The sequence below is a fragment of the Andrographis paniculata genome, unplaced genomic scaffold (genome assembly GCF_009805555.1).
Source record: "Andrographis paniculata isolate CXL003 unplaced genomic scaffold, ASM980555v1 Contig35END, whole genome shotgun sequence".
NCBI lineage: Eukaryota > Viridiplantae > Streptophyta > Magnoliopsida > Lamiales > Acanthaceae > Andrographis > Andrographis paniculata.
The window spans coordinates 992,921-1,018,323 of record NW_026137568.1 but is presented as its reverse complement, the minus strand read 5'-3'; the positions used below and the strand labels follow the sequence as shown (position 1 = coordinate 1,018,323).

Here is a 25,403-nt window from a genome sequence, read left to right as displayed (position 1 = left end):
AGTCATATTAAAAAATAAAATAATACTACATTCATCGGTTTATTTTTAGGTAGAATTTAATAAAAAATTAATTTTAATAATAGTCGGTGATATATTTATTTTCATTAAAAAGTTATCTTACTCTTCTACTTTAATACTATGATATAATTCATTTTTTCATGTAATATGCTCTTTTTTTCTTTTTTCTTTTTTTTTTTCGAATAAATATCCATTTATTTTTTACATGTAAAATATTAGTATTGTATTATATTTGTATGTAGTATAAATAAAAAAGATAGAACAAAAATCTTCTTATTAATATTGTGAAATATAAACATAATGACTGTATAATAATATTTGTGTAATAGATTATAAATTGTAAAAGTATTTTTAATATTAGGTTAGTACAATTACTAGAAAAAAAATATTTTATTTTGGGAATAACAGAAATTAAAAAAAAAAAAAAACTTTCTTGTAGGAATATTACATAAAATACTCAACTCAAAATATAACATTAGATAATTAATTATTATAATTTAAAACTTTTATTATTCTAAAATGTATTTACCAAAACACACCAAAAATACATTTTTGGGTGTGTTTGAGGTATAAAAAATTTGAATTGAAATAGTTGTATGATGCGATATTTATATGTATTGATGTAATGTTTCGAATGTAAAGTAATTTTTAGTATAATATAAAAAGTGAAAAATAAGTATTTGATTTGATTTTTTTTTTAAAAAAATAAAATTTAACGGCCGGTAGAATTTGTTGAAAAAACTTATTATAATTTTTTTTTTCCCTTTATGTAGTAAAAAATCTTCAAAACCCCATAAATTCTAAAACTCTTATCCAAAGCAAGACTAAATATTTTCTTTTGCAATCAAATTTAAAAAAAAAAAAAAACAACACATGTTAAAAAAGTCATATGTATAGCACACCTATTACATCATGGAAGCTTTTTCTAGTTTACCAAAAAAAACATCATCCCATAATTTTATAAGGCAAAAAAAATTTAATGCATTGTATATAAATCATTACAAAATCACACTTTCAAGATACACAAAAATAATAATAATAATAATAATAACAACACAAGAATCCCTCGATACATCTACGACCAAGATTAAAACCCTCGATCCAACGGCTGTCATCGAATTAGGGTTCATGGAGTTTCCGGCAGCTACGGCGGCGGCAATTATTTTACTTCTTATGGCCGGAGGAGCGGCGCCTCAATCGGTGAGTCAATGCGCCAACGTGCTAATCACGATGTCGTCGTGTCTCAATTACGTCGGCGGGAGCGCCGACGCGCCTCCCGCGTCGTGTTGCTCGGCGCTAGCCAACGTCGTGAATACGCAGCCGCGGTGCCTTTGCTTGATAGTGAACGGCGACGGCGGATCGTTGGGCGTCACGATCAACCGAACCCGCGCGCTCGATATGCCTAAAGCGTGTAATGTTGAGACACCGCCGACCAGTAGATGCAACGGTAAGAAAAATTTTATGAGCAGAATAAGATCATCGTCGTCAGTTTGATAATTTTATGTTTGTATGTATATGGGTATATTTTTGTTTGATGGGGTTTTATGTCGTGGCTTAGAGGGAGGTGGACCGGCAATGGCGCCGGCGGGGTCGCCGGAAGGGTCGCCGGAGAAAGGTGAAGTTCTTGATTTTTATTTTATTTTATTTTGAAACACTTTGCAACGTAGCTAATTTATGTGTGTTGACAAATTTAATTGAAAAAAAATGTTACATAGTGAAAATTGGAAAGTTAAGTAGTAAAATTTAATTAAAAGTATATATAATCTTTAAATTTAATATTAATGAAAGAGAATTTCCAAACCCTTTGGAATTTTATTTTTTTTGGTGTTTGTATTATTGAGAATTGTTAGAATTTCATGTTTAGGGTACCTTGAATTTACAATTTTTTAATGGAAAATAAAATTTTAAAACAATTTATTAGGAATATACGGTTTTTATTTGAAAAAATATCTTATTTGTTGACTTTATTTTTTTATTATTCAACTATCAATAAAAAAAAATCACATTAAAATATTATTTAATTTCATAAAATAGACCTGTGACCCATACAATCTTTTGCTCTTGCTAATTTGAATATAATAGTTTTTTTTTTTTAATGAATAATTATGTCAATTTTTTTTTTATTATCCCTCGAATTTATTTATAATTCATAATTTCATTACATGTATTTCAATAAATAATAACTAATTTATCACTATTTTTTTACTTAACAAATTATTTTATTATTAACTTTTTAGTAAATTTTCTATAATATTCACAATTAACTTTTTACTTATCTTATTTTTATATTAAAATACTATTTTTCTTAATTTCCATGTCTGAATATTGTGACATAATTGGCTTAAACAGTAAAAGGTATTATCTTTTTTTATTAAAGAAACAAAGTACTCCATCCGTCCTAATACAAGAGTCCTGTTTACCATTTTTTTTTTTCCCAAAACAATAGTCTCATTTTCATAAATAATTGTATCACTATAAAACTATCTTTATTTTTTTCATTATTATTAAACAATTGCCACTACTTTAAGGCAAAAAAGTCTTTTATCCATATTTTTTATCCACTCAGACTATAGTTATGGGACGAATGAAGTATTACATTGTAAAAAAATATACATATATATATATATATTTATCTTACTACTATACAAAGCCCTTTTTATTATTCTTTTTGTGTATACATATATAAAATAGAGTGTAACAAGTGAAGGTGTGCAGGAGGATCTAAAACAACATCAAATGGAAGCACAAGAAGAGTGATCAATTATGGTGTGTTTGCTGCCAACATCCTTATTATTGTCTTCTTCCTTACAACCAAAATCACACCACCAGCCATGCCCTGAATTTATACATCTATAGACAAATACATACATACATATATATATATATTATATCTATATTACATCTTCAACAATTTCAGACAGACACTTCCTGTATTGTAACCATTGTGTGTTGTTTCTATTTGGTGCTTTCTAATAGTCTCTGTTGTTGCTATTACTACTACTTCGAGTTATGACATTGAGATTTCTACTAATCTGCGTAATTACTAATAGGCGGCAGTTACTGTGCTAACCATAAGTACTAATCACCGTTGTGACAACGTCGTCACGAACTTTTTTAGGACCATAAGCAAAAACAAATGATATGCCTTATAAATAAATGATTTTTTTTTTAAAAAAAAATACTATCAACGAACAATATAATAACAAATGCCAACAAATATATATATATATTAATCATATATAATAAATCAAATATATGTGTCGCGTAAAGAATGATCGATTGGTGTGGAAAGGGACTGCCAGACCTAGTTTGTGATACATATGTTGATTATTATAAGACTTCACAGTATCTTAGACTATTATATAGTCAATGATTCAATAATAATAACTACAAATTTTAAAGGCAAGGTATATAAGATTATAAAAAATCTGATTAAAATTTATTAGAATTATAATTGGATTGGATAATTGTAGAAAAAAAATATGAAATAAAATTTAAATTAAATTTTAATATATCTAATAATAATTATGAGCTTTAAAAATATTTACTAATTCTAAAGGCTGAGTAAGATGTGATTAATTTTAGAAAAAATAAGGGATAAATTTTACATTAAAGTTTAATATATCTAATAATAACTAACATTAAAAAATTTGGGCCAAAGACCCTGAATAATTGCTCAGGTTGCTGTTGCTAAGAGTTGACTCTGATGACAACACACAAAATATGAACAATTGCGCAGGTTGCTCTTGCTAAGAGTTGGCTCCGATGACAACACAGAACAATTGCCCAGGTTGCTCTTGCTAAGAGTTGGCTCTGATGACAACACACAATATAAAAAGATAGCACATGATATATATTAACATAGTACAAATACAATACATGAACTAACAGTACATAACATAACATACTACAATTGATTAGGACAACCTCGTTGCAGGTAATTCTAACCACTATACTACAAAGAAGAAATGAAACAATCGAAAATAATGTTATCATCGACTAACACAGGCCGCGGAGGACTTCTCCATAACCATGCTGATTTTATATATCCGGAAATAATTACACTTGATTTTCAGGAGCGAACTATGGTAATAACCGTTGACATCCAAAACATATATATATATAACTGTATTCCAAAAAGGTAAGGACATAGGTTGTCGAAAACATTACCTACAAGGAATTTGTATTTGTTTCTACATCCTTGTCACGCATCTGCAAGGCGATATGCTGCTTAATAAGTAATGCTTCAAGTAGAGATTGCGTTTTTGACGTAATACTTCAAATGAAATAGTAAATACGATGAAAATGTAGTTGAAAACACAAATAATCTCATAGATCGCCATATTTAGTAAATTTTTCGGGTGATATGGTTGTATTAAAAATTAGGCTTATCAACAGAATGGAATTAACATAACGGAATGAGAAAAGAAATCGAACATTAAACTCACCTTAACGAGATCGAGACCGCATAAATTCTTCAAGTTTGTCCCACACCTCGAGGGCTGCAGCTCGATCTTGATGTCGCTTATTTTTGCTAATCTGCATATGAAATCTAGTCAACATTCCATGATCGGTGATCAAGACTAGTTGTGGAACTGACCGAAATTATCTTGACATTCCATTGCTTCACAGTTTTCGCAGATTCCACGCTGTCATCCTCAAACCGAATGTAAAATCCAACAACTGTCATAAATCCGGTATACGCTATTAATGGATCATCCATTGCATTTATTCTAGCATTAAAACCTTATTTGCACATTGCATAGAGGAAAAGGTACCCGAAAACAAACAAGATATTCAACACAAAATCCTAACACATCAAGATTTCACATAACATATAAATCAAGATGTTTTTCTATTGATGCCAATCCAATTAACCTAATCAACAACCTCCTAAAGAGAGATATAAATGAGCAAGGCGTGTTCATTTGGTATATATATTTTTTTTCTACTATTCAATTTTCACATTTACTGTTCGCCCCTGAGTGGAGATATGCGAAACTTGCATATGCATATACCGCAAATAGGGACGGTGAGACTCGAATTCGAAACCTAGCATAGGGTTTCGTACCATGTATAATCAATTTATCTGCAAACGGGGTCCCCATCAACTTAGTTTCACCGAATAGAATAATCAATTCTCATTTTATGTTGAACGGTCGCTATTCTATTCTCTACTATCATTTGCCACCTATTTCAATACTAAACACACCATAAATGTATTCCACATGTTGACATGGAAAATCCAACGACGAGGCTATGTTTAAGCAAGCAAGTAAACAAACAAAAGCTCAATGAACACAAATTCAATGTTTAGGTAAAATCCTCACCCTTATTGAAGATTTCTACATGATCCTTGAAAGGCCAGTCTTTGAACTGCCACTCCTTCCCAAGAACAAAGACTGCAACCACTCGATCCCAATCGTCGGTCTTGAGTGCAGATGGCTTGTCCCTAACCTCATAAGCTGTCACCACACGATCCCTACTGAACTTCTTCTGCACTGTCACACAATCAGGCTTTCCCCCTTTCATCTGCTTCAGCTTCACATCATTTGGAATGTAGACTCCATCCTCCAAAAACTCTTTTACATTATACATGGTGATCAGTGTAGAGAACGCACTCGGAACCAAGATGATCGGCACGCCATCCCCAATTTTACGCATCTTTGTTGCCTCCTCGCCGATGGTGAATCCTCTGCTCTCGATTCGATTCTTTGCAACTATGTTGTCCTTTCTCTGCAATGCTTCCATCCTCTGCCTCTCCTCGTCGCGTTTTGTGGCTGAAATCAATACGCTGTAGAAATCGCGCTTCTTAAACACCAGCATTGCCTCGCGATCTTTAATCGGCCGCTCCTTTGCCCTAATTAGCTCAATCAATTTCACGCCGCTCTCCAAATTACCCTCTGCGGTCGATTCCGGCTGAGAATTGCGATCTGGAATAACAATTTGGGTGTTGATGTTGGGGAATTCGAGCGGGAGAATTGAATCGGAGGATTGGACTTTTCCGGTGAGGTAATCGAGCAGAGGCTTCCGATCGGGGAGAGTGACGGCGGGGATGCGGAGGGAGCGGGCGTTCTGGATGTAGTCGGTGTGCTTGAGGTGGTGATTGGTGATGAAGTGAACTAGGGTTTCGAGCGTGTAGCGGCGCGTCTGCTGCACGTTCTTTGAACGGAAGGCGGTCTCGATCGCCGCCGGGAAGGAGTAGTCGGTTCCAAAGCGGAAGTCGTCCTTGACTCGGACGATCTTGTCGAGCGAATTCCGGATGGTGTACTCCCGGAGGAGCGTCAGCGGATCCATCGGAATCGGAGGCGTAGCTGCGGAGGAGCTCCGGTGGGGTTTATGTAACGGAAAGAATGATATTATAATGATTCATAATTGAGGGACTAATTCTAACGGCGCCTCCTGTGCAGAGACGGAGTTGAATCTTGTTTGATAATATACATAAGTGGATTTTGAGCTAGTAAAAAATTTGAATTTGAATAGTTGTATGATATGATATAAATAGGTGTTCACTTAATATTTTGAATGTAAAATTGATTTTTAATATAATATAAAAAATAAAAATTAGATATTTGATTTAATATGTTTGAAGAAAAAATAAAATGAACAGTGGAAATCTAATCCAATTCTCGTACTGCTGTCTGTTCGTTTTTATAATTTGTAGTTTTAAATATTAAAATTTTCAATCAAAATAATTATTTAATATAAAATATATATTTATATAATATTTTAAATATAAAAGTAAATTATATTTTACACTTTATATTAAAATATAATACAAATTAAAAAGAAATTACAAAAATATTTTAATTAATGACGATTTTTTAATGATACTAATCAAAATATTTAAATTTTTTATTTAATACTCTCTTCGTCCCAAATATCATGTCCACGTTGCCGTTTATATCCATTCTACGTGCCATGTTATTTTTCTTTTTTTAAAATGATTACACACTTTAATCTCATTTAAAATTTTTTAATTTTATTTTTTTTAATTTTTTAATTTAAATTAAATTAATTAATTATCTTAATCTTAATTTATAATTATTTATATTATAGAATAATTATTTTCACTAATATATTATTAATTATCTATTAATTACATTATTTTAAAATAGCATGTATGCTGGGACGGAGGGCGTAATATTTTTATGTATATTTTTTAGAAAAGCAAAACACACACCGGTAAAATTTACATTAAAAACCAAAATTACAATTTTCAAAATCATCTACCAAACACATCTTTTTACCATTTTACATCATACTGTCTAATTATAGTTTTTTTATTTTTAAAGAAACTTCCCTTCCATGTCACAATGACGAAGAAGAACAGTCGTGGCGGACAATGCTGAACACAGCTTCATCGACAGTTTTCCCCTTCAACACTCGATACTTCCTCAGCACACCCTCCTTCACAAACCCAGCCTTCTCCAGCACTCTCTGAGACCTGCCGTTCTCCACATCCACCATCGCCTCCACCCTCTGCAACTCCGGCAACTCCTCAAATATTGCGCCGCCTACCATCTCCACCGCCCTCGTCATAATCCCCTTCCCCCAATAATCATACGCCAGCACGTACCCCAGCTCCCCCCTGCACCGGTCGCCTCCCGACCCCGGCGTCACCGTTATCGTCCCTACGGCTCGGCCGTCGACGCAGATCGCCCGCAGCCAGGGGTGCGGAATCGCCTGGTTTTGTATGTACTCCACTGCTTGGTCGCGCGAATTGTAGGTTTCCCACAGGCAGAATTTCGAAACCCTAGGGTCTGTGGCCCAGACCATGAAGTCATCCACGTCGGTTAGAGCTATTGGCCGGAGAATCAGATCGGAGAAGTCCCGAGGACCTGATTTTTCCGCCATTAACAGCCTGGACGAGCTTTGAGGTGAGGTTTTGTGGGGAAGAAGAATTTGGGGATTTCTTTATTGGGAATGGGAAGATTGGGGAACAAGAAAGTGCTTAATTGTATGTTTTTGGAAGATATGGGGTCAATGTGTAATTTGTGTAAATATCAGGAGGGGGTGAAGTGAAATTCTTGTCGATTAGCGATATCCGGTTTGGTCTGGTTTCGTTTGCCATCGTTCTGCTGTTTCGTCATACGGACAGAAAACAAACAGTGAGTGGTTTAGTTTACGCCATTTTTCTGCAATTGATAATGGGATTTGTTTCTTCCATTGTTGAAATTACCGTCCCGGAGGTTTTTTTGTTTTCTCAGATCCGCGACGCGGAAAGTCAGGGCGGAATTGGATTTCATCTGAATTATGTCCAGCTCGCTGCGGCGCGATCCCGAATCCGAAGCTCTTTTGGATTCCAGATATCGTGAGTAATCGTTTTGTGCGAAATTCTAGGGTTTTTTTTTTCCCAAGATTTTTATCTGTTGTTTAGGTTAGAAAACCATAGATTGATGATGAATGGTTGGTTGATTGCTTCGTGTATCGTTTATCCAACATGAAATTCTTCCATGTCCAGTGTTTGATTTGTATTCCTAATTAGATTGACTTACTGGTTTTACAATCAAGAAATAGGTTATGATAAAGAAAGGGGGTGCATTTTAGAACAGATGCGCTTGTTGTTTTGGGGGTAGGGAAGAAATCACAATGGATACCTGTAATGTTCTATGCTGTGCTTCCATTACGAAGATAACATGTGTCAGCGCTCCTTTATAGCGAGCCGAGGGCGTTAAAGTGATGGAATTAGTTGACCTGTGATAGAGCACCATAGTTGGATGAACTAGTTAGGTCGTCTACGTCACAAAGATTCTTAAGCTTGGTCGGAATGAGAACCTTGACTGCATAAGTGGGAGAGAATGTAATATCCTAAAGTTTGGGATTCTTTTTTCGGGTTGTTACCGGGAACTTTAATTTGTTTGAAGATAGTTTTAAGATGTGGACAGAGCTTGTTGAAATGATTCGTGTTGATCTATAGGCGTAAAATTTCCATTTTTTGCGTTCTCTTTCTTGTGAGATGTTGAAAGGTATATTATGTTGCATTTTTCACGGCACGTATTGAGTTCCAATCATGTTTTGGTGATCGCACAGTATTGATTTTTATGAGACCTTTTGGTGCTGACTACATGTATATTTCTGCGGATTATTTTATTTTTTACACGTGTCCTCTTTTAGACGTTCCTGTTGGCTGTTGTGCTGCAGGGAAGGGGGATGTATCGATAACCAATTTGGATGAAGATGTTTCCTTATCCAATAGAAATGTTCCCCGCAAGAGAAAATGTTCTATCAACTCCATAAAATGCTTTGGAGTGGAATTAACTCCCGACAACATTGCCGTTGCTATGGTATATTTTGTACAAGGTGTTCTAGGCCTCTCCCGGCTTGCGGTCAGTTTCTACTTGAAAGATGATCTGCATTTAGAACCTGCAGAGGTAAGCGCGTCGATTGAATTAGGTCACAGTGATTTGTCAATTCTTGGCCTTTCTAATCTTCTATTCATATGTATAAATTTGTGAAAGTTATATGTCAATTTTCGAAAATAATAGTACGGATTTAAATGGTTCTCTTGCAAAATGATTCTACATCTGTTTCAGCATAAATGGTGCATATTAAGAACTAGATATGATGTCGAAGATAATAGTACAGATATAAACTTAAATTTAAATTCTCCTGTCGATATAATTCGAGATTTGAAATTGTTTGTGGTTTACTAGACAGCCATCATATCCGGTGTATCGACATTACCTTGGCTTGTCAAACCCCTCTATGGATTCATCAGGTGCGCCCAAACTTAATAAATGTTTTATTTTATTTTTTTCTTTCGGAGGCTTTAAATTTCTAAAACTGCAAAGGAATGTCCCTTTACAGTGATTCCATCCCACTATTTGGCTATCGTAGAAGGTCGTATTTGGTTATGTCGGGACTTCTAGGAGCCTTATCTTGGAGTTTGATGGCAACCTTTGTTAACAGCAAATATGGTGTTGCTTTCTGCATTTTTCTTGGATCTCTTTCTGTAGCATTCTCCGATGTAGTAAGTACTCAATAATTCGATTCCATAGTCATGTATTTGTGTTTTGAAATCGAACCATCGATCAACTATATCCACACATAAAATCAGAAGATTGCAGTAATTCTATTGATATGCGAAGTTATCTCTATTCGATTTTTTTTATCTTTTCCACCTGTCACAGGTTGTCGACTCCATGGTTGTTGAGAGAGCTCGCGGCGAATCACAAAGCATGTCGGGATCACTTCAGTCCTTATGCTGGGGTTCCTCGGCTTTTGGCGGGATTGTTAGTTCCTACTTTAGCGGCTCCTTGGTTGGTGCTTACGGTGTTAGGTATTCCGAACATTCGATTTTTCCTTTTTTTTGAAAAAAAAACTATCGCATCTTACACTCTTACTCATAAACAAATTATGATATTCGCAGGTTTGTCTTCGGATTAACTGCTTTACTCCCCTTAATAACATCTGCAGTCGCAGTCCTTGTGAAAGAGCAACGAGTTGTCAATCTACCGAGGGTGCAGAATACTTTGTTAAACGATACGAGCTTTGTAGCAAGCTCGAAGTATAGTGTAATGCAGTTATGGGATGCTGTGAAGCAACCAAATGTTTTTCTTCCGACCATATTTATTTTCCTGTGGCAAGCGACGCCGCAGTCTGATTCTGCCATGTTTTACTTCACGTATGTCGATTCTAGATGCTCGGGTTCTTTAATTTTCGTCTTCTTTTTTAAATTTATGATGCATTGCAAGATCCGGTTATTAATGTTCGTTCTTTTTTTTTCTTTTTTTTTTTTTTTTTTTACTTTCAGTACGAACAAACTTGGATTTACACCTGAATTTCTAGGTCGCGTGAAGCTCGTCACATCAATTGCATCGCTTCTCGGTGTCGGACTTTACAACGGTTTTTTGAAAAGTGTTCCTTTGAGGAAGATATTTCTTGCGACTACAGTTATCGGTTCTGCTCTCGGGATGACTCAAGTAAGGCTTACTTTGATTATTTTTCGCCTTCGATAATTTCTCGTTCAAATTTGAAGCAAATTCGATGCTGCTTATAGGTTCTTCTCGTCACCGGAGTAAACCGGAATTTAGGCATCAGCGACGAGTGGTTTGCTATCGGCGATTCGTTGGTAATAACCGTTCTCGGACAGGTATTTTTCTTTCGCTTGCTAACGAACACCGACGTCGTTTACGCCATTTTTGCGCTTTTTTTCCTTAGAGTTTCTTCGACAGGTATCCTTCATGCCGGTTCTTGTATTAGCCGCGAAATTATGCCCGGAGGGCATGGAGGCGACGCTTTTTGCGACGCTAATGTCCATATCGAACGGCGGGAGCGTCGTCGGGGGTCTTATAGGCGCGGGACTAACTCAGCTCTTCGGAATCACCAAGGATCGATTTGACTACCTAACGTCACTTATTATTCTATGCAATCTCAGTTCGCTGTTACCACTCCCGCTCCTGGGCCTCCTCCCCGACGACGCCGTAGACGCCAAATCGGAGAAAATCGACGACGACGACATTGAAATGAAATCTAATTGAATCTTGCTCGTCGCCGCTATCACCATGATGACGACAACGACGTGCTTTGTGTTGATAGATCGAATGGTCAGACGGAGCTTATCGTTATTGGTTTTTATCGGTTTGTTCGATGTTTGACGGCAACGAAAACCCGGACCCGAGAGTGTTGTAATGCTGGAAAATTGGCTGGAAATTGACATGGGAGGTGCTCCTTGTGCAGTTACAGGTACAGCTTCTTCTTCTTCTTCTTCGTAAGTTTTGAACAGCAAAATTAGAATTAGGACAGCTACCAACAATGATATGTCTCGTTTATGGCCAAGGGAAGAGTCCGAATCTATTGCTGTGTGTTTTTTTGACAATTTTTTTTTTTTTTTAAAAAAAATGCTTTGTTATTAAGTAAATTTAAAAAAATTATATTCCTTCAGTCTCATGTTTGTCTATCTATTTATTTATTTATTTTATTTATTTTTTAATAGTTTTTAGAAATATTAATACTTCCTCGTTTCATTAAAATTAGTTCATTTGGGCTCGATGCGAGAATTAAAAAAAATAAATATTTTATTGAAAAAACGATAGGTAGTTGAGAGTATTTTTGAAATTTTAGTTAAATAGTAAAGTAAATGAAGAGAAAAAATGTAATAAAGTTAGTGATATTTGTAATGGATGATAATAATTAAATGTTTGATTTGTTAATTTTGTCAAAAGTAGTAATGAGATAAATTTAGTGGATTGAGATAAAATAGAAATAAAAATAAAAAGATTAAATTAATTTTATAAGTATTGTATGATATATATGTAACGATATTTGTATAATATATTGTAAATTAAAAGGATATTTGTAATACTAGATAGATAATATAATTATACGGATCAAAATAGAAAAAATAAATAGACTGTCAAGATGGATGAAGTACTATTCTCTCTTAATATTAAACACAAACTTACTTTATCCTAATTGTATGCTCTCCTCAATATTTGAAGTTAATTAATATATGTGTAAATATTTATTTTATGCTGGATAATTAAAGTAATGTAAAAATTATTTTGTTTATGTGAAAATAATGATGTAACGGCTGCCGGTAAAGTAGGAGTATTTGTAAGAAAAAAAAATTAAAATTATAGTTATTAAAAAAGACAATTATTTTGTAATTGAATAATTCAAAAGGCAAATTAATTACTAAAAAAAATAATTATTTGTAATTGGATAGTTCAAAATAAAGGAATATAAATTTAGGGGTGTTAATTCGAATAAATTTGAAAACACTAGAGGTTCGGTTTACATAATCAATTATTATTTACTTGGTACTATTTAATTTCTAAAAAAACATCAAATCAAATTTATTATCATTATTATTTCTCTTATAAACATTAAATAAAAAATTATTAATTTTTTATTATTTTCTTTAATCTTCAAATTTCTAAAAATTCAATCCAAACATAGCCTTTCAAAATTTAAAATACTAGAAAATGCATAGCCCGCAACATACCCTAAATTATTGCTTATAATTATAAGCAATGGATTCTCAAAGTCAAATTTTTATTGGCACTACATTTAATTAATTAATCATGATCTCAGTTATTGACAGGGACGGAACTACATTTGGATTTGAGGGGTCAATTGATCCTCCAAACCAAATTTTTTATAATTTTTTTTAGTATTAAAAATATTAATTTTTATGTATTTATATACAATTTTGTCCCCCTAAAATTATCTAAATTTATATATAATTTTGTTATTATTATTTATTTAAATTTATTAGCCAATATTAAATAAATTATAACATTTTGTCCCTCGAAGATTTATATGCTAGTTTCGTAACTGGTTATTGATTATAATTTTTGTGACTTATAATTTTAAGAAAAAATAACAACTATATTTTTATTTAATTTACATAATAATAATAATAAAAAATTCTTTAACCATGAAAGGGTTTGTTTGATTTTAAGAAAAGGGTGTGTTCGCTAAGATTTCAAATGTACAATTTTAAAGTAAAAGCAATTATTTCATTTGCTATATTATATATATAAAAGTTTAATATTATTTTTTTCCAAATAATATATATTAAATAACAAAAATTAGAATAAATATATACAAATGAATAAATTCTCTTTTGTCGTCGAAAAATAGGCTCAAATTTAATTCACGACCAAACAAACAACTTGATATTTCAATTTCACTTGTTAATAATTTATAGGTTAAATCGCACAAAATCTACACGTAGTTTCACGAAATTGCGCCAAATTCCTCGTACTTTTAAAACTGCGTCAAACTTCCTCGTGGTATCATAAACTCTGCGTCTAACCCCCTCGACAATCCTTATTTTACGATATTTGACCTAAATGCGCCCAAACTGCAAATAAATTTTAGAATTTCAATTTCTAAACCCCTAAAATTACAAATATATTTATTTTTCTTATATTTAGCCTCAAAAAATATTACAAATAAACTCTTAAAACCTCATGAAAATAACTATATTTTAAGTATATTTACTATTTTTTAAGGCTAGATATAAGAAAAATGAATATATTTGTAATTTTAGGGGTTTAGAAATTTGAGATTTTAAAATTTATTCATTGGGCGCATTTAAGTCAAATATTGTAAATAAAAGAAGTTTGATGCAGTTTTAGAAGTACAGGGGATTTGACTCAATTTCATAAATTTTGTGCAATTTAACCTAATTTATATATATCATGTCTAATTGCAACATATTATTATTATTATTATTATTAAAAAAATCATGAATAGAAGTTTTAAGATAGTAATTATTGAGCAAGGATCAATGGATGTAGATAATTGATTAGACAAGAATTGGGAATTTTCATATGCAATATTATTGTGTCTTAATAATTGAGTTCTATAAAGTAAATGATGCCATAATTAATGATTTATTAACGTTACGTGAAAGAAAGATATTAATATTTTAAATATTTAATTAGGCCATGATTTTGATATTGATGCCCATAATGTTTTATTTATTTTTATCTATAATAATAATAATAATTTTCAATTTTGCATATGTATATGGATGTGAGATCTATCTAAATCAATTAATTAATTGCAAAATTATATAATAAATATTTAATTGTGTTTGAATAATTTAGATTTTTTTTTATAAGTAAAATTTAGATTTTTTTTTTAAAAAAAGTAAAATTTAGATTTTATATATAATATTAAAAAAATATGATAATTATATTAATGATTAGCATATACATTATTAATTTAATTTAATATTCTTTACAATAGTATCATAATTAATGTAATTAAATATATGTATTAAATGACCTATGAAGTTTCCCACTTCATAAGACATTTTCATGCATTAACTCAAAATTAATCACAACTATTTGTCAAACATATTTTAAATATTTATCACAATACTACATAAAAAATTATTGTAATTATCTAATGGTTTGAACTATTATTATTATATATTTATGATAAACTATAAGACTCGAATTCGAAATTTAAAACTCTGATATTATATCGAATACGCATAATGATCTTCTTCCCTAAAAGTTCAAAGTGTTAGAGAAACATATTATTAATATATTTATCTGCAAATAGGAGTATCAACATTTTTTTTTATGTAATTTAATATATTTTTATACTAGATGGATACGTTTATAGTATTATTCAATATATTTTGTACGTAATTTAAATAAATTTCTTTTTATAATTCATGTCATTCGATATAAGATTTTTGAAATTATATTACTATCCTCATATCTAATTATATTTAAAGCATATAATTTATTAATGAATGATTAAGATCACATTGAAGTTAAGGGAATAAGCATACAAAGTCACATTTAAGGATATGGTAAAGTAATTTTTTATACTATTATTCTATTCATAAATTTGGATATTCATATTTTTAGACGGCTTGAAAGAAAAAATAGATGAAAGATTCTCTAAGATACTTTATAGAGCTCTTAGGACATAATATTTTCCTGAAAGAAATGAACTTAAACTCGACCAAAAAAGTAAAATTTTCATATAAATTGAATAAGATTATTGGAATATACAAATCAAATTAAAAAAAAATTTGAAAGAAAACATAAAATAATGAAAAATGAATAACAAGGAATATCAAGGAAAACTAAGATAAAAAAAAAAAAAAAAAAAAAAAAAAAAGAAGATAAAATTTTAGAGATCATTTAATCCATCCGTAACTCATAATTCCCAAACTTTTTCAATGTTCTATCAGACTCTCCTTCACTGACATTTTCATGTGTTTAACTACTCTCTCCATCTCAAAATTATAGTCCGAGTTGTGTTTGACATAGGGTTTAAAAAATATTGATATTATATTGATAGCGGGTAAAATGTACGGGTAAAAGACTTTTTTGACCTTGTGAGTGTATTAGTGTAAAAAGTAGTGGCAATTGTGTAATATTAATGAAAAAATAAAGGTAGTTTTACAGTGATATGATTATTTATGAAAATGAGACTATTGTTTTGAAACAGACAAAAATTGCTAAACAAAACTATTGTATTGAGACGGAAGGAGTATATTTTTTCCGCCGTCTTAATTTCTTAGTAATTCTTAGTAAACTTTCTTGGTATAACAACCATATAATACATTCTAAATGATTTAAAAAAAAAAAAGAAAAAGCAGGAGGTTCAATATCTATCTTTTTATTTAAAATATTAAATTAAATTATTTATATGATATCAAATAGTTATTACTAAGTATAATTTAATTTTTACTATTAAAAAAATAAAAAATATACTAATACATAAACAATCAACAACACTTTCTTTTTTTTCTTTTTCTTTGTTTTCTAAAACAAGATCACACTTCATTTATATTTTTTATTCTAAATATTATATTAAAAATTTATTTAACATTTAAAACACTTATATATTATTTAAAATATACACCAAAGCCAATTTTTACTTAGAAAAAGTAAATCAAATTTAATATATATATATATATATATAAACTAAAAAAATTACAATTGAACATGCCCAAATTGACGACAATTACTGTGCTAAGTGCTACTAATAGACGATAGTATATAATAAACGGCAAATAATATACAATTTATATTAACATAATATATATAATATATAAACCGACAGTACATAACAAACTTAGTATATTTGTCCACAAAAGCATACTATCATTAATATTAATACATAAACATGTCCATATATACCATGACGGTCGACATGTATTTTCAATTAACTGTATTAATTAAAATTATATTGGTGTGTTTGTGCGTGGTTTTAGTTTTTGGGTTTGGATTTTGAATAATAAAAAAGCGAATTTGAATAGTGTAGTACTCTAAGGGTCACATCTACCTTTTGCATCATTATACTTAACATTAAAAATATCTTTATATTTGTATAATTTTTGTACAAATGTCATTCTATTAGTATTATAAGACACTAATGGAAATATCTTTGCAATTTTTTCTTAATTTATACTATATTTTGATATAATAATTAATATTAAATATCAACAGACAAAAAGTAAATGAAACCTTTAGAAGAGCTGAACGAAAGTAGTATAATATAAAAATAAAGTAATTATTTATTGTGATATTTTTTAAAAAAAAAAAAAAAAAAAAATCTGAACAGCGAAAACATGTTGTAAAATTTTAACACAACTATGTATTATCCGTAAAATTTTCATGTGGTGACAACATAACCTCTTCTGCCCATAATGTATCATAAATAAGAATATGGAAATGGAATGGGTGTATGTATTAATATATCCATATCCATATCTATGCAATAAATTGTGTTCCACAAATAAATATTTATTTTTGGCGTGGTGTTTAAGAAATAGTAGTATTTAAATTATAGTGGGTAGTTAAAAGTGGTGTAATAATATTTTTGTCCTTACTTTTTAGTGTAAAAGTAATGATGTGATGTAAAATAAATGTATTTGTGAAAAAATGTGAGATATTTAATGAAATATTTACTTTGTAATTGGACGTCCCAAAATAAAAATATGTATACTTTGTAACTGGTTGGAGGGAGTATTAATTAATTTATATTATAATGGCCTAGGGACAGTTGACATTAATGCAGAGGAAACATATAATACATTCAATCATTCATCTGCATAGGTTGGTTTACGCTGTTTATTTTATTTTATTTTTTCATAATCTAATTTCAATTTTTTATAATATAATTATTGTAATTTTCTATGTATATATTTTATAAAACATCGCATTTAAAATTACTAATCTTTCTCACTATTATTATTATTATTATTATTAGTATCCACACTTGGTGATATTAATTAGGGGTGTCAAAAGTAAATCCGATCCGAAAAATCGAACCCGTTCGACCTGAAATTTTTCGGATTCGGGTTTGGGTATTTCGGATTCGAAAAAAATCAGGTCGACCCGAACCTGAAACGAAAAAAATTCGTGTTGTGTTCGGGTCGTGTTTCAGGTTGACCTGATAACCTGAAATATCAAAATCAGATTAGATTTTGAGTTTCGTGTTTCGGGTTGACCTGAAATTTTTATTATTATTATTTTAATTTATAATATTTATATTATTTTAAATATAAAATAATATAAAAATAAAAATAAAAATGATATTTTTTTAGGTCAATTTATTTTTTTTTTAAATTTTCGGGTCTGTTTCGTGTCGAGTTCGTATCGGGTTTGTTCGGGTTTCGGGTGACCTGAAACTAATTCAGGTCAACCTGAACCCGACCTGAAAGAATTCGTGTCGTGTTTGGGTCTAGGGTTTCAGGTCAGATTTCGGGTTCGGGTTGACATTTTTTTGTTATCTTCATGACTCAACCCGACACGAACACGACCCAAAAATACGAATTGATACCCCTAATATTAATTTTGTTTTTCTGTTCAAATGAATATATAAAGTGAGAAAAAAAAATATTTATACAAAAACAGTAATAAAATTAAAAAAGTTCAAAATAAACAAAAAACTTCAGATGTATTTAATTGCGATTTCAAATCAAAATAAACAAAAATTTCAGATATATTTGATTGTGATTTCAAATCAACATATTGTTTAATAAATATATATTATTTTCTCTACAAAAATATCATATCAAATATTATATTCAAATAAAAATTATATTTCAAATCACAACCAAAAAAACACTTTACCTTTAGCATCCATCAATTCTTGCTGCTTGTCCACATTTTTTGAGAGTGGACATATTGCTGAAAAATAAAAATTCTTAACTGTTGACTGAATAATGATGTTTGATATATTTTTATTTTGTTTAATATATAAAAAGTCTTAAATGTATAATTTTATAATATGATTTGAGAAATTTATCTTATAATATATGATCAGATGTATAATTTCATGTAACACAATATATAACTCATATATCACATGCTTTTATAATTATGTTTTATGATGAAATACTAATTACTTTAAGTTAGTTGCTAATTTGGTCAAATCAGCACGGTACTGATAGTTAACACCTTAATTTTCGCCGGACAAAATATATGAAACAGGGGGATTAAATATATATTTACAGAGAAGAGTTACGGTGCTGATTTTTCAAAAGAACACACGTAAAATATAGAAACAATACATATCTTTGTTACATATAGCATATGGTGTTTGTAACCCAAACATGTGATATTTATTTATAAATTATAACGTGTGACGTATAAGAGTATGTAATGTACTAAAATCAATTGTTACATATATTAAGTGAAACTATCGCATGTGTCCGTTAATTCATATGTTGTATTTGTATTATATTAATATAAACGATGTATCATCAATAATATATCATGTATTTTATTAATATATTTGGTGTTATTTAACACAATGCTGAATTTAAAATTCAGCAATATAGCCGCAACCATATTTACATATATATCTTATAATCATATATTATCCTTGTTTGGAAGATTCACGGGTGTGTTTGTTTGGGGGATTGGATTGGATTTACATTATTCATCTCATTTTTTCCTTCCAAAAATATCAAATCAAACACTTATTTTTCATTTTTTATATTATACTACAAATCAATTTTACACAAAATATCACATCATACAAACTATTCAAATTCAAAATTTTTACTATTCAAATCCCAACTCAAAATTCAAACCCCCAAACAAACACACCCGTAGTATAATTCTTATTAATGAAATATTGAGAAAATTTCAATTTTATATTACAATATATATAATCGAACATCATATATATATAAATTAATTTCAATTAAAAATTTTACTACTCTCTCCATCCTATTGAAATGTTGTCATTTTTTATTTTCGTTCGTCCCAAAATAAGATTACTATTTCCTTATTTAGTAATTGTATTACTTACTTAACATAATAAATACCTTTCCAACTTACACTATATTACACAACTATCATTACTTTTATATTACACAATACTAATAGGGGTATTTTCATTTTTTTTCACTACAACCTATTATAATACTAATATTAAAAAATCTACGTGTAAAAAGTAAACGACAACCTTGCACCGGGACGCAGGAAGTATTTCCAATCAAAACAATCAAAAATAGAATTCTTCAATCATATTTTTTGGCAGACATGATACTAATTTGACCAAGACAATATATGCTATACGAGTGACCATCGTACGTTTATACATATCCCAACACATGTTGTGCTATAAGATAATATATATGTTGAATTATTTTACTCTCTCTATCCCATAAGAAAGATACCATTTTTCATTTTTGTCCGTCCAATAAAAAAGATATTATTTCCTAATTTAGTAATTTTACGATCTACTTGACAGAATTAATACCGTTACAACTTCCAATCTATTAAAAAAATGTCATTACTTTTATATCACGTAATCTAATAAAATATTTTTTGTCATTTTCACTATAAACCAATATAATACTACTGATTTTATGGGACGGTGGTAGTATAATATATAATGTATTATAAATATGTTAGAATATGTATAAATTTATACCGGTTACTCCTATAGTATATGCTGATCAGATCAAATCCTGAGTTGACCGAATCAACACAAACCCATACCCTATTTACTTCCCTTTTCACATGGCTCCCTTCTTCCACTCCTCTTTGTCCCTTTAGAACATGCCTCACCCCACCCCACCCCCCTAACTTGTAGTAATATTTATGTCGATGTAATATGCACCCCACCAATCCCAATATTAGGCATCGAAAGAAATTCAAAGCACTCACCTGCCAGAAAAGATCGATCTATCAACAATGGACAACACAATCGAATTGGCAAAGTGTGAGTGCTGTGGATTGAATGAAGATTGCACACAACACTACATTTCTCAAGTCAAGGCCAAATTCCAAGGCAAATGGCTCTGTGGCCTCTGCTCCGAGGCTGTCCGAGACGAATTCTCGTTATTACTTGGTCGACCAAAGGCCAAAAACATTAATAATCTTACAAACAAGCAGCAGTTTGGGGTGGATGATGCTGTGAGGGCACATATGTCTTTTTGCCGCAAGTACAACGCGAATCCGGCCGATTGCGTCGCCGACGGCGTGCGCCAAATGCTCCGGAGAAGATCGTCGTCGCACTCCTACGACGATCATAACCCTTCTTCTTCGTCGTCGTCTTCTTCGCCGTCGTAATCAATTATTTTTTTTAACCTTTGTTAAGGTAATATATATGTGTGAATATGTTATGTATAAAGATTCATTCATCTTTGCCTCTTTTCTTACAATAATTTACTCTTATTTTTGTCGATATTTTGACTGATCTTTTAAATTATTTTTGTACTATTCATTGTTTGGGAAATTAGTATGGATACCATATTCATCTTGTCGTTAAAATTTATTATGATTTTTTTACTATTCAAAATCTGTTTAAAATTTTAAAAATAGTAAAAATTAATATTTCATCTATTCCAATACAATAGTCTCATTTTCATAAATAATCATATCACTGTAAAACTATCATTACTTTTTCAGTTGCCACTATTTTTTACACTAATATACTCACAAGGGCAAAAAAATTTTTTATCCGTACTTGTTATCTACTACTAATATAATATCAATATTCCAGATTATAGTTCTTGGATGGAGGGAGTATTTGATATGATTGATAGAAAATAAATATTTAATTTTAAAAAAAATAAAATAGTGCCAGAACTCCAAATTGTTAACTAAACAAAGCTATGTGTTTCTTATGCTTGCACCTATTCTTTTTGCATTTATTTCTTGTATGGTTTTGGGCCTATTCTTTTTGTGTTTAGTTTTAGTTTTATATTTTTGTTTTGATTTTCAGTTTAAATAATACCAACGGAATTACAATATATCAAAATTAGTCATTTAATCAAACTCAAATAAAATTACATAATATAATATAGAAAATGAAAAAAAAAAATATTTGTATGATTTTGGGCTTATTCTCGTTATTCTTGGATGTCCTATTGGTAGGGGATGGACTCATGACCATGAGATCATTAATTCAAATTCTCTTGAATATGAAATTAATTTTTAATATAATATAAAAAATTAAAAAAATATATTTGATTTGATATTTTAATTTTTAATTTTTATGAATAATAAAAATTGAGTAAACTTTTATAAACGAAAACACCCTAAGATGTAGATTCAGTCGTGATATAGTCCTCTCAAAAATCAAATTTCACAATAATAAAATGTAAAATAATTACCACACAAAATGCAACCCTAAGTATTCTAGATGAAATAATACTTCATCTGTTATTTTTTCTTTTTACTATTTTCGTTTTTACATTAAAAAATTTACTATTTTCTATTATAACAAAAACAATCTATTATATAGAAATATCAAATTGGTCTTAATTTTTAAGAAAAGTATTTTTATTTTTTTTACTTATAAGGGCAAAAATATCAAAGTTATTTTACATATTATTTTTTAGTATAGCATAAATATTAAATATTACTCACTTCATCTTAATTTAAAGTATTATTTTTACAATTTTCGTATATTTCACTCAAAAGTATCTATTATTAATATCAAAATACCCTTAATTTTATTTAAATTACAAACATAACAATTCACATATAATTACTTTATACATAAAATCAAAGAAAAAAAAATTAAAATTTTTACACATTTTCACTAACTAATAAAATACTACTCCCTCAGTATGTCCTAAATGACCTTTTTTATTATCCATTTTTTAAACTAATTTCTAGTTTTAGTAAATTTATTCATTTTAAACATATTTGATAAAAATAAATCAATTTAATTAAATTTCTAGCCTCTAAACTCTTTTATATCTATATATCTCTTCAATAAACAAATATTTTTTTATCTATATTAGAACTCTTTATTTTTTATAAAATTAGTTTTAAATTAATTATAAATAAATAAATATTTAATCATATGAAATTTTATTATTTATAAAATGATATTCATATTATATACTACATTCGTCCACTTAATAAGTTTACGTTTACATTAAGGGTGTGTTTGTTTTGGGGGTTTGAATTTTGAGTTGGGATTTGAATAGTAAAAGTTTTGAATTTGAATAGTTGTATGATGTGATATAAATAGGAGTTGATGTGATGTTTTGAATGTAAAATTGATTTTTAGTATAATATCAAAAATAAAAAATAGGTGTTTGATTTGATATTTTTGGAGGAAATTTTTGAATGAATAGTATGATTTTGTTAAAATCCTTCAAACGAACAAACCCTAAAAATATCCTTATATTTATATAATTTTTTTATACATATATCATTATATTTGTATTATAAGACACTAATAAAAGTATTTTTATCATTTTTCTTTATTTGTACTATGTTTCGATATAATAATTAATATTCCAATATTCGACATGTAAAAAAAAATGTCAACATTATAAGTGAACGAAAATAATATATTATACTCTATAATATTAAAAATATTTAAAATATCAATAATATTAATTATATAATTAATTAAATAATATCACAATTTATTAGTAATAACTTAATAATTTATATTACCTAAAATATACTCTATTTCCGACTACGGTGTTCTATTTACAGTAGATACGATAATTTAAAAAGAGTATAATTAGTAAATAATTAAAAATATATTAGTGAAAATAATTATTATATAATAAAAATAATTTTAAATTTAAATTAAAATTAAAATAATTAATTAATTTAATTTAAATTATAAATTATACTCCCTCCGTCCCATAACAAAATATCTATTTTTCCATTTTAGTTCGTTCCATAACAAAGTATCTATTTCCTTTTTTAGTAACTGTACTATCTACCTAACATTACAAATACCCTTACAACTTACAATATATTACACAAATGTCATTACCTTTATATCACACATACTAATAAAATTATTTTAATCATTTATGCTTTATTCCTACTATATTTAAATATAATACTAATATTTTTAAAATGATATGAAAAAAAATGAATATTTAATTACGAAAATAAGATAATAAATTAAAATTTTTTAAATGAATTTAAAATGTACCCTTCTTTTTTTAAAAAAAGAAAGTAATTTTTTACCTAAAGGATCGTCTCACCGCTTCAATCCGACCCAAAGGCTGTTGCCGGATCATTTCCAAGCCGCCACGTGTAATTTACAAACCTACTTGTCCCAAACCAATCTGCCACGTGTCATCGATTCATTAAACCTGCCACCACTTAAACCGCCGGTTCGCGGTTTATATAAAATCCCATTTTCAGTCTTTTCCCTAACATTCCCTCACCGGAGCTCACCTCAACATGAGTCAAGAACAGCCCAGAAAGCCGCCGTCCACGGCGGAGCAACTGCCAATCAAATACGGCGACGTTTTCGAAGACGTCGCCGGAAAGCTCGCCGCAAAGACGATTTCCCCGGAGGACGCCGCCATGATGCAGGCCGCCGAAACCACCGTCTTAGGCGAAACAAAAAGGGGCGGCGCCGCCGCCGCGATGCAGTCCGCCGCCCAGCTGAATGAAAAAGCAGGTGTCGTCGGCCACCGCGACGTCACTGCCGCCGTCGCCGCAAAAGGCGTCTCCGTCGAGGAAATGGACATTCAGGGGACTCGTATAGTCACTGAATCAATCGGCGGGCAGGTCGTCGGGCAGTATGCCGAGGTCAATCCTGCCGCCGGAGGAGTGCTCCGGCGACCGCCGGTGACCATCGGAGATTCCCTGGAAGCCGCCGCCAGGTCGTCGGCCGACAGGCCAGTTGACCACAGCGACGCCGCCGCTATACAGGCGGCGGAATTCAGAGCAACTGGTTCTGACTTCATGACCACCGGCGGGCTCGGCGCGGCGGCGCAGTCGGCCGCCGCCGTGAACGACGACAAGATTGGAGATAAAGATAAAATCAAAATGGGCGATATCTTAACTGTAATAAACAAATTAAATTAAATATTTTAGAAGTATTTATTTATTTATTTTTTTTTTGAACTGTTTTTTTATTAATTGTTTATTTAGGGAGCGACGGCGATGCTGCCGGAAGATAAGGCGGTGACGGCGGAAGATGCCGCCGGAATAATGAATGCGGAGATGCGGAATCAGCCGCGCGTGAAGATCCATCCCGGAGGAGTGGCGGAGGCGGCGGCTGCGGCGGCGAGGATCAACGAGAGGGGGATGTAGGGGAAATTAACAAATATGGTGAGGGTACCGTTGTAATTACACATGTAGAATGAAAAAGAGTGAATCAATAAATAATACTGTTCATGGTATATATTTTTTTATCACATTGCATATTATGCTCTCTTTCCCTACGTAAAGTAAATATTTAAATATTTATTTTTGGGTGGTGTTTTAACTCCCTCCTTCCTATAAGAATATTATTTTTTATTATTTTTGTTATGTTATTTTTTTATTTAGTAATTGCACTATTTATTTAATATAATTAATATTTTTTTAATTTTTAATATATTACACAAATATCATTATTTTTATATTATATAAAAATATTTTTAATTTTTTTTACTATAAATCAATATGCTTTGTAACTGCGATTATATTGTACTTAGCTAAAATTTATCGTTAAATTTG

The 25,403-nt window shown here is 30.4% G+C and overlaps 6 protein-coding genes across 9 annotated transcripts; 4 read left to right on the top strand and 2 right to left on the bottom strand.

The window, feature by feature from the left end:
* Nucleotides 1–1,069: 1,069 nt before the first annotated feature.
* Nucleotides 1,070–2,978, top strand: LOC127249336 (non-specific lipid transfer protein GPI-anchored 5-like). The gene is made up of 3 exons (XM_051272089.1): nt 1,070–1,465; nt 1,577–1,633; nt 2,734–2,978. The coding sequence occupies exons 1-3, from the start codon at nt 1,147–1,149 to the stop codon at nt 2,856–2,858; spliced, it is 501 nt and encodes a 166-aa protein (XP_051128046.1). The 5' UTR covers nt 1,070–1,146; the 3' UTR covers nt 2,859–2,978.
* A 669-nt stretch (nt 2,979–3,647) lies between these two features.
* On the bottom strand, nt 3,648–6,463 carry LOC127248994 (protein CDC73 homolog). 2 transcript variants are annotated; one of them, XM_051271581.1, is made up of 5 exons: nt 5,349–6,463; nt 4,619–4,701; nt 4,467–4,557; nt 4,189–4,230; nt 3,648–3,831 (listed from the first exon to the last, which is right to left on the bottom strand). In XM_051271581.1, the coding sequence occupies exons 1-3, from the start codon at nt 6,313–6,315 to the stop codon at nt 4,468–4,470; spliced, it is 1,140 nt and encodes a 379-aa protein (XP_051127538.1). In that variant the 5' UTR covers nt 6,316–6,463; the 3' UTR covers nt 3,648–3,831; nt 4,189–4,230; nt 4,467. The 2 variants fall into 2 exon arrangements, with proteins under 2 accessions (XP_051127538.1, XP_051127537.1); XM_051271580.1 differs by lacking the exon at nt 3,648–3,831 and having other exon boundaries at nt 3,899–4,230; nt 5,349–6,453.
* Nucleotides 6,464–7,164: 701 nt separating this feature from the next.
* On the bottom strand, nt 7,165–7,875 carry LOC127249286 (uncharacterized). Its single transcript, XM_051272022.1, has one exon. The coding sequence runs from the start codon at nt 7,873–7,875 to the stop codon at nt 7,330–7,332; it is 546 nt and encodes a 181-aa protein (XP_051127979.1). The 3' UTR covers nt 7,165–7,329.
* Nucleotides 7,755–11,894, top strand: LOC127249285 (folate-biopterin transporter 1, chloroplastic). Of its 3 annotated transcripts, XM_051272019.1 has the most exons (11): nt 7,755–7,898; nt 8,029–8,129; nt 8,229–8,332; nt 9,163–9,392; nt 9,675–9,739; nt 9,829–9,991; nt 10,152–10,300; nt 10,391–10,645; nt 10,775–10,943; nt 11,021–11,113; nt 11,196–11,894. In XM_051272019.1, exons 3-11 carry the CDS (start codon nt 8,275–8,277, stop codon nt 11,499–11,501), a joined length of 1,488 nt encoding a protein of 495 aa, XP_051127976.1. In that variant the 5' UTR covers nt 7,755–7,898; nt 8,029–8,129; nt 8,229–8,274; the 3' UTR covers nt 11,502–11,894. The 3 variants fall into 3 exon arrangements, with proteins under 3 accessions (XP_051127976.1, XP_051127978.1, XP_051127977.1); XM_051272021.1 differs by lacking the exon at nt 7,755–7,898 and having other exon boundaries at nt 10,810–10,943; nt 11,196–11,508; XM_051272020.1 differs by lacking the exon at nt 7,755–7,898 and having other exon boundaries at nt 8,040–8,129; nt 8,211–8,332.
* An 8,677-nt stretch (nt 11,895–20,571) lies between these two features.
* On the top strand, nt 20,572–21,140 carry LOC127249343 (uncharacterized). The gene has a single exon (XM_051272096.1). The coding sequence runs from the start codon at nt 20,658–20,660 to the stop codon at nt 21,033–21,035; it is 378 nt and encodes a 125-aa protein (XP_051128053.1). The 5' UTR covers nt 20,572–20,657; the 3' UTR covers nt 21,036–21,140.
* Nucleotides 21,141–24,098: 2,958 nt separating this feature from the next.
* Nucleotides 24,099–25,106, top strand: LOC127248996 (late embryogenesis abundant protein D-34-like). Its single transcript, XM_051271584.1, has 2 exons — nt 24,099–24,746; nt 24,834–25,106. Exons 1-2 carry the CDS (start codon nt 24,135–24,137, stop codon nt 24,993–24,995), a joined length of 774 nt encoding a protein of 257 aa, XP_051127541.1. The 5' UTR covers nt 24,099–24,134; the 3' UTR covers nt 24,996–25,106.
* Nucleotides 25,107–25,403: the final 297 nt, after the last annotated feature.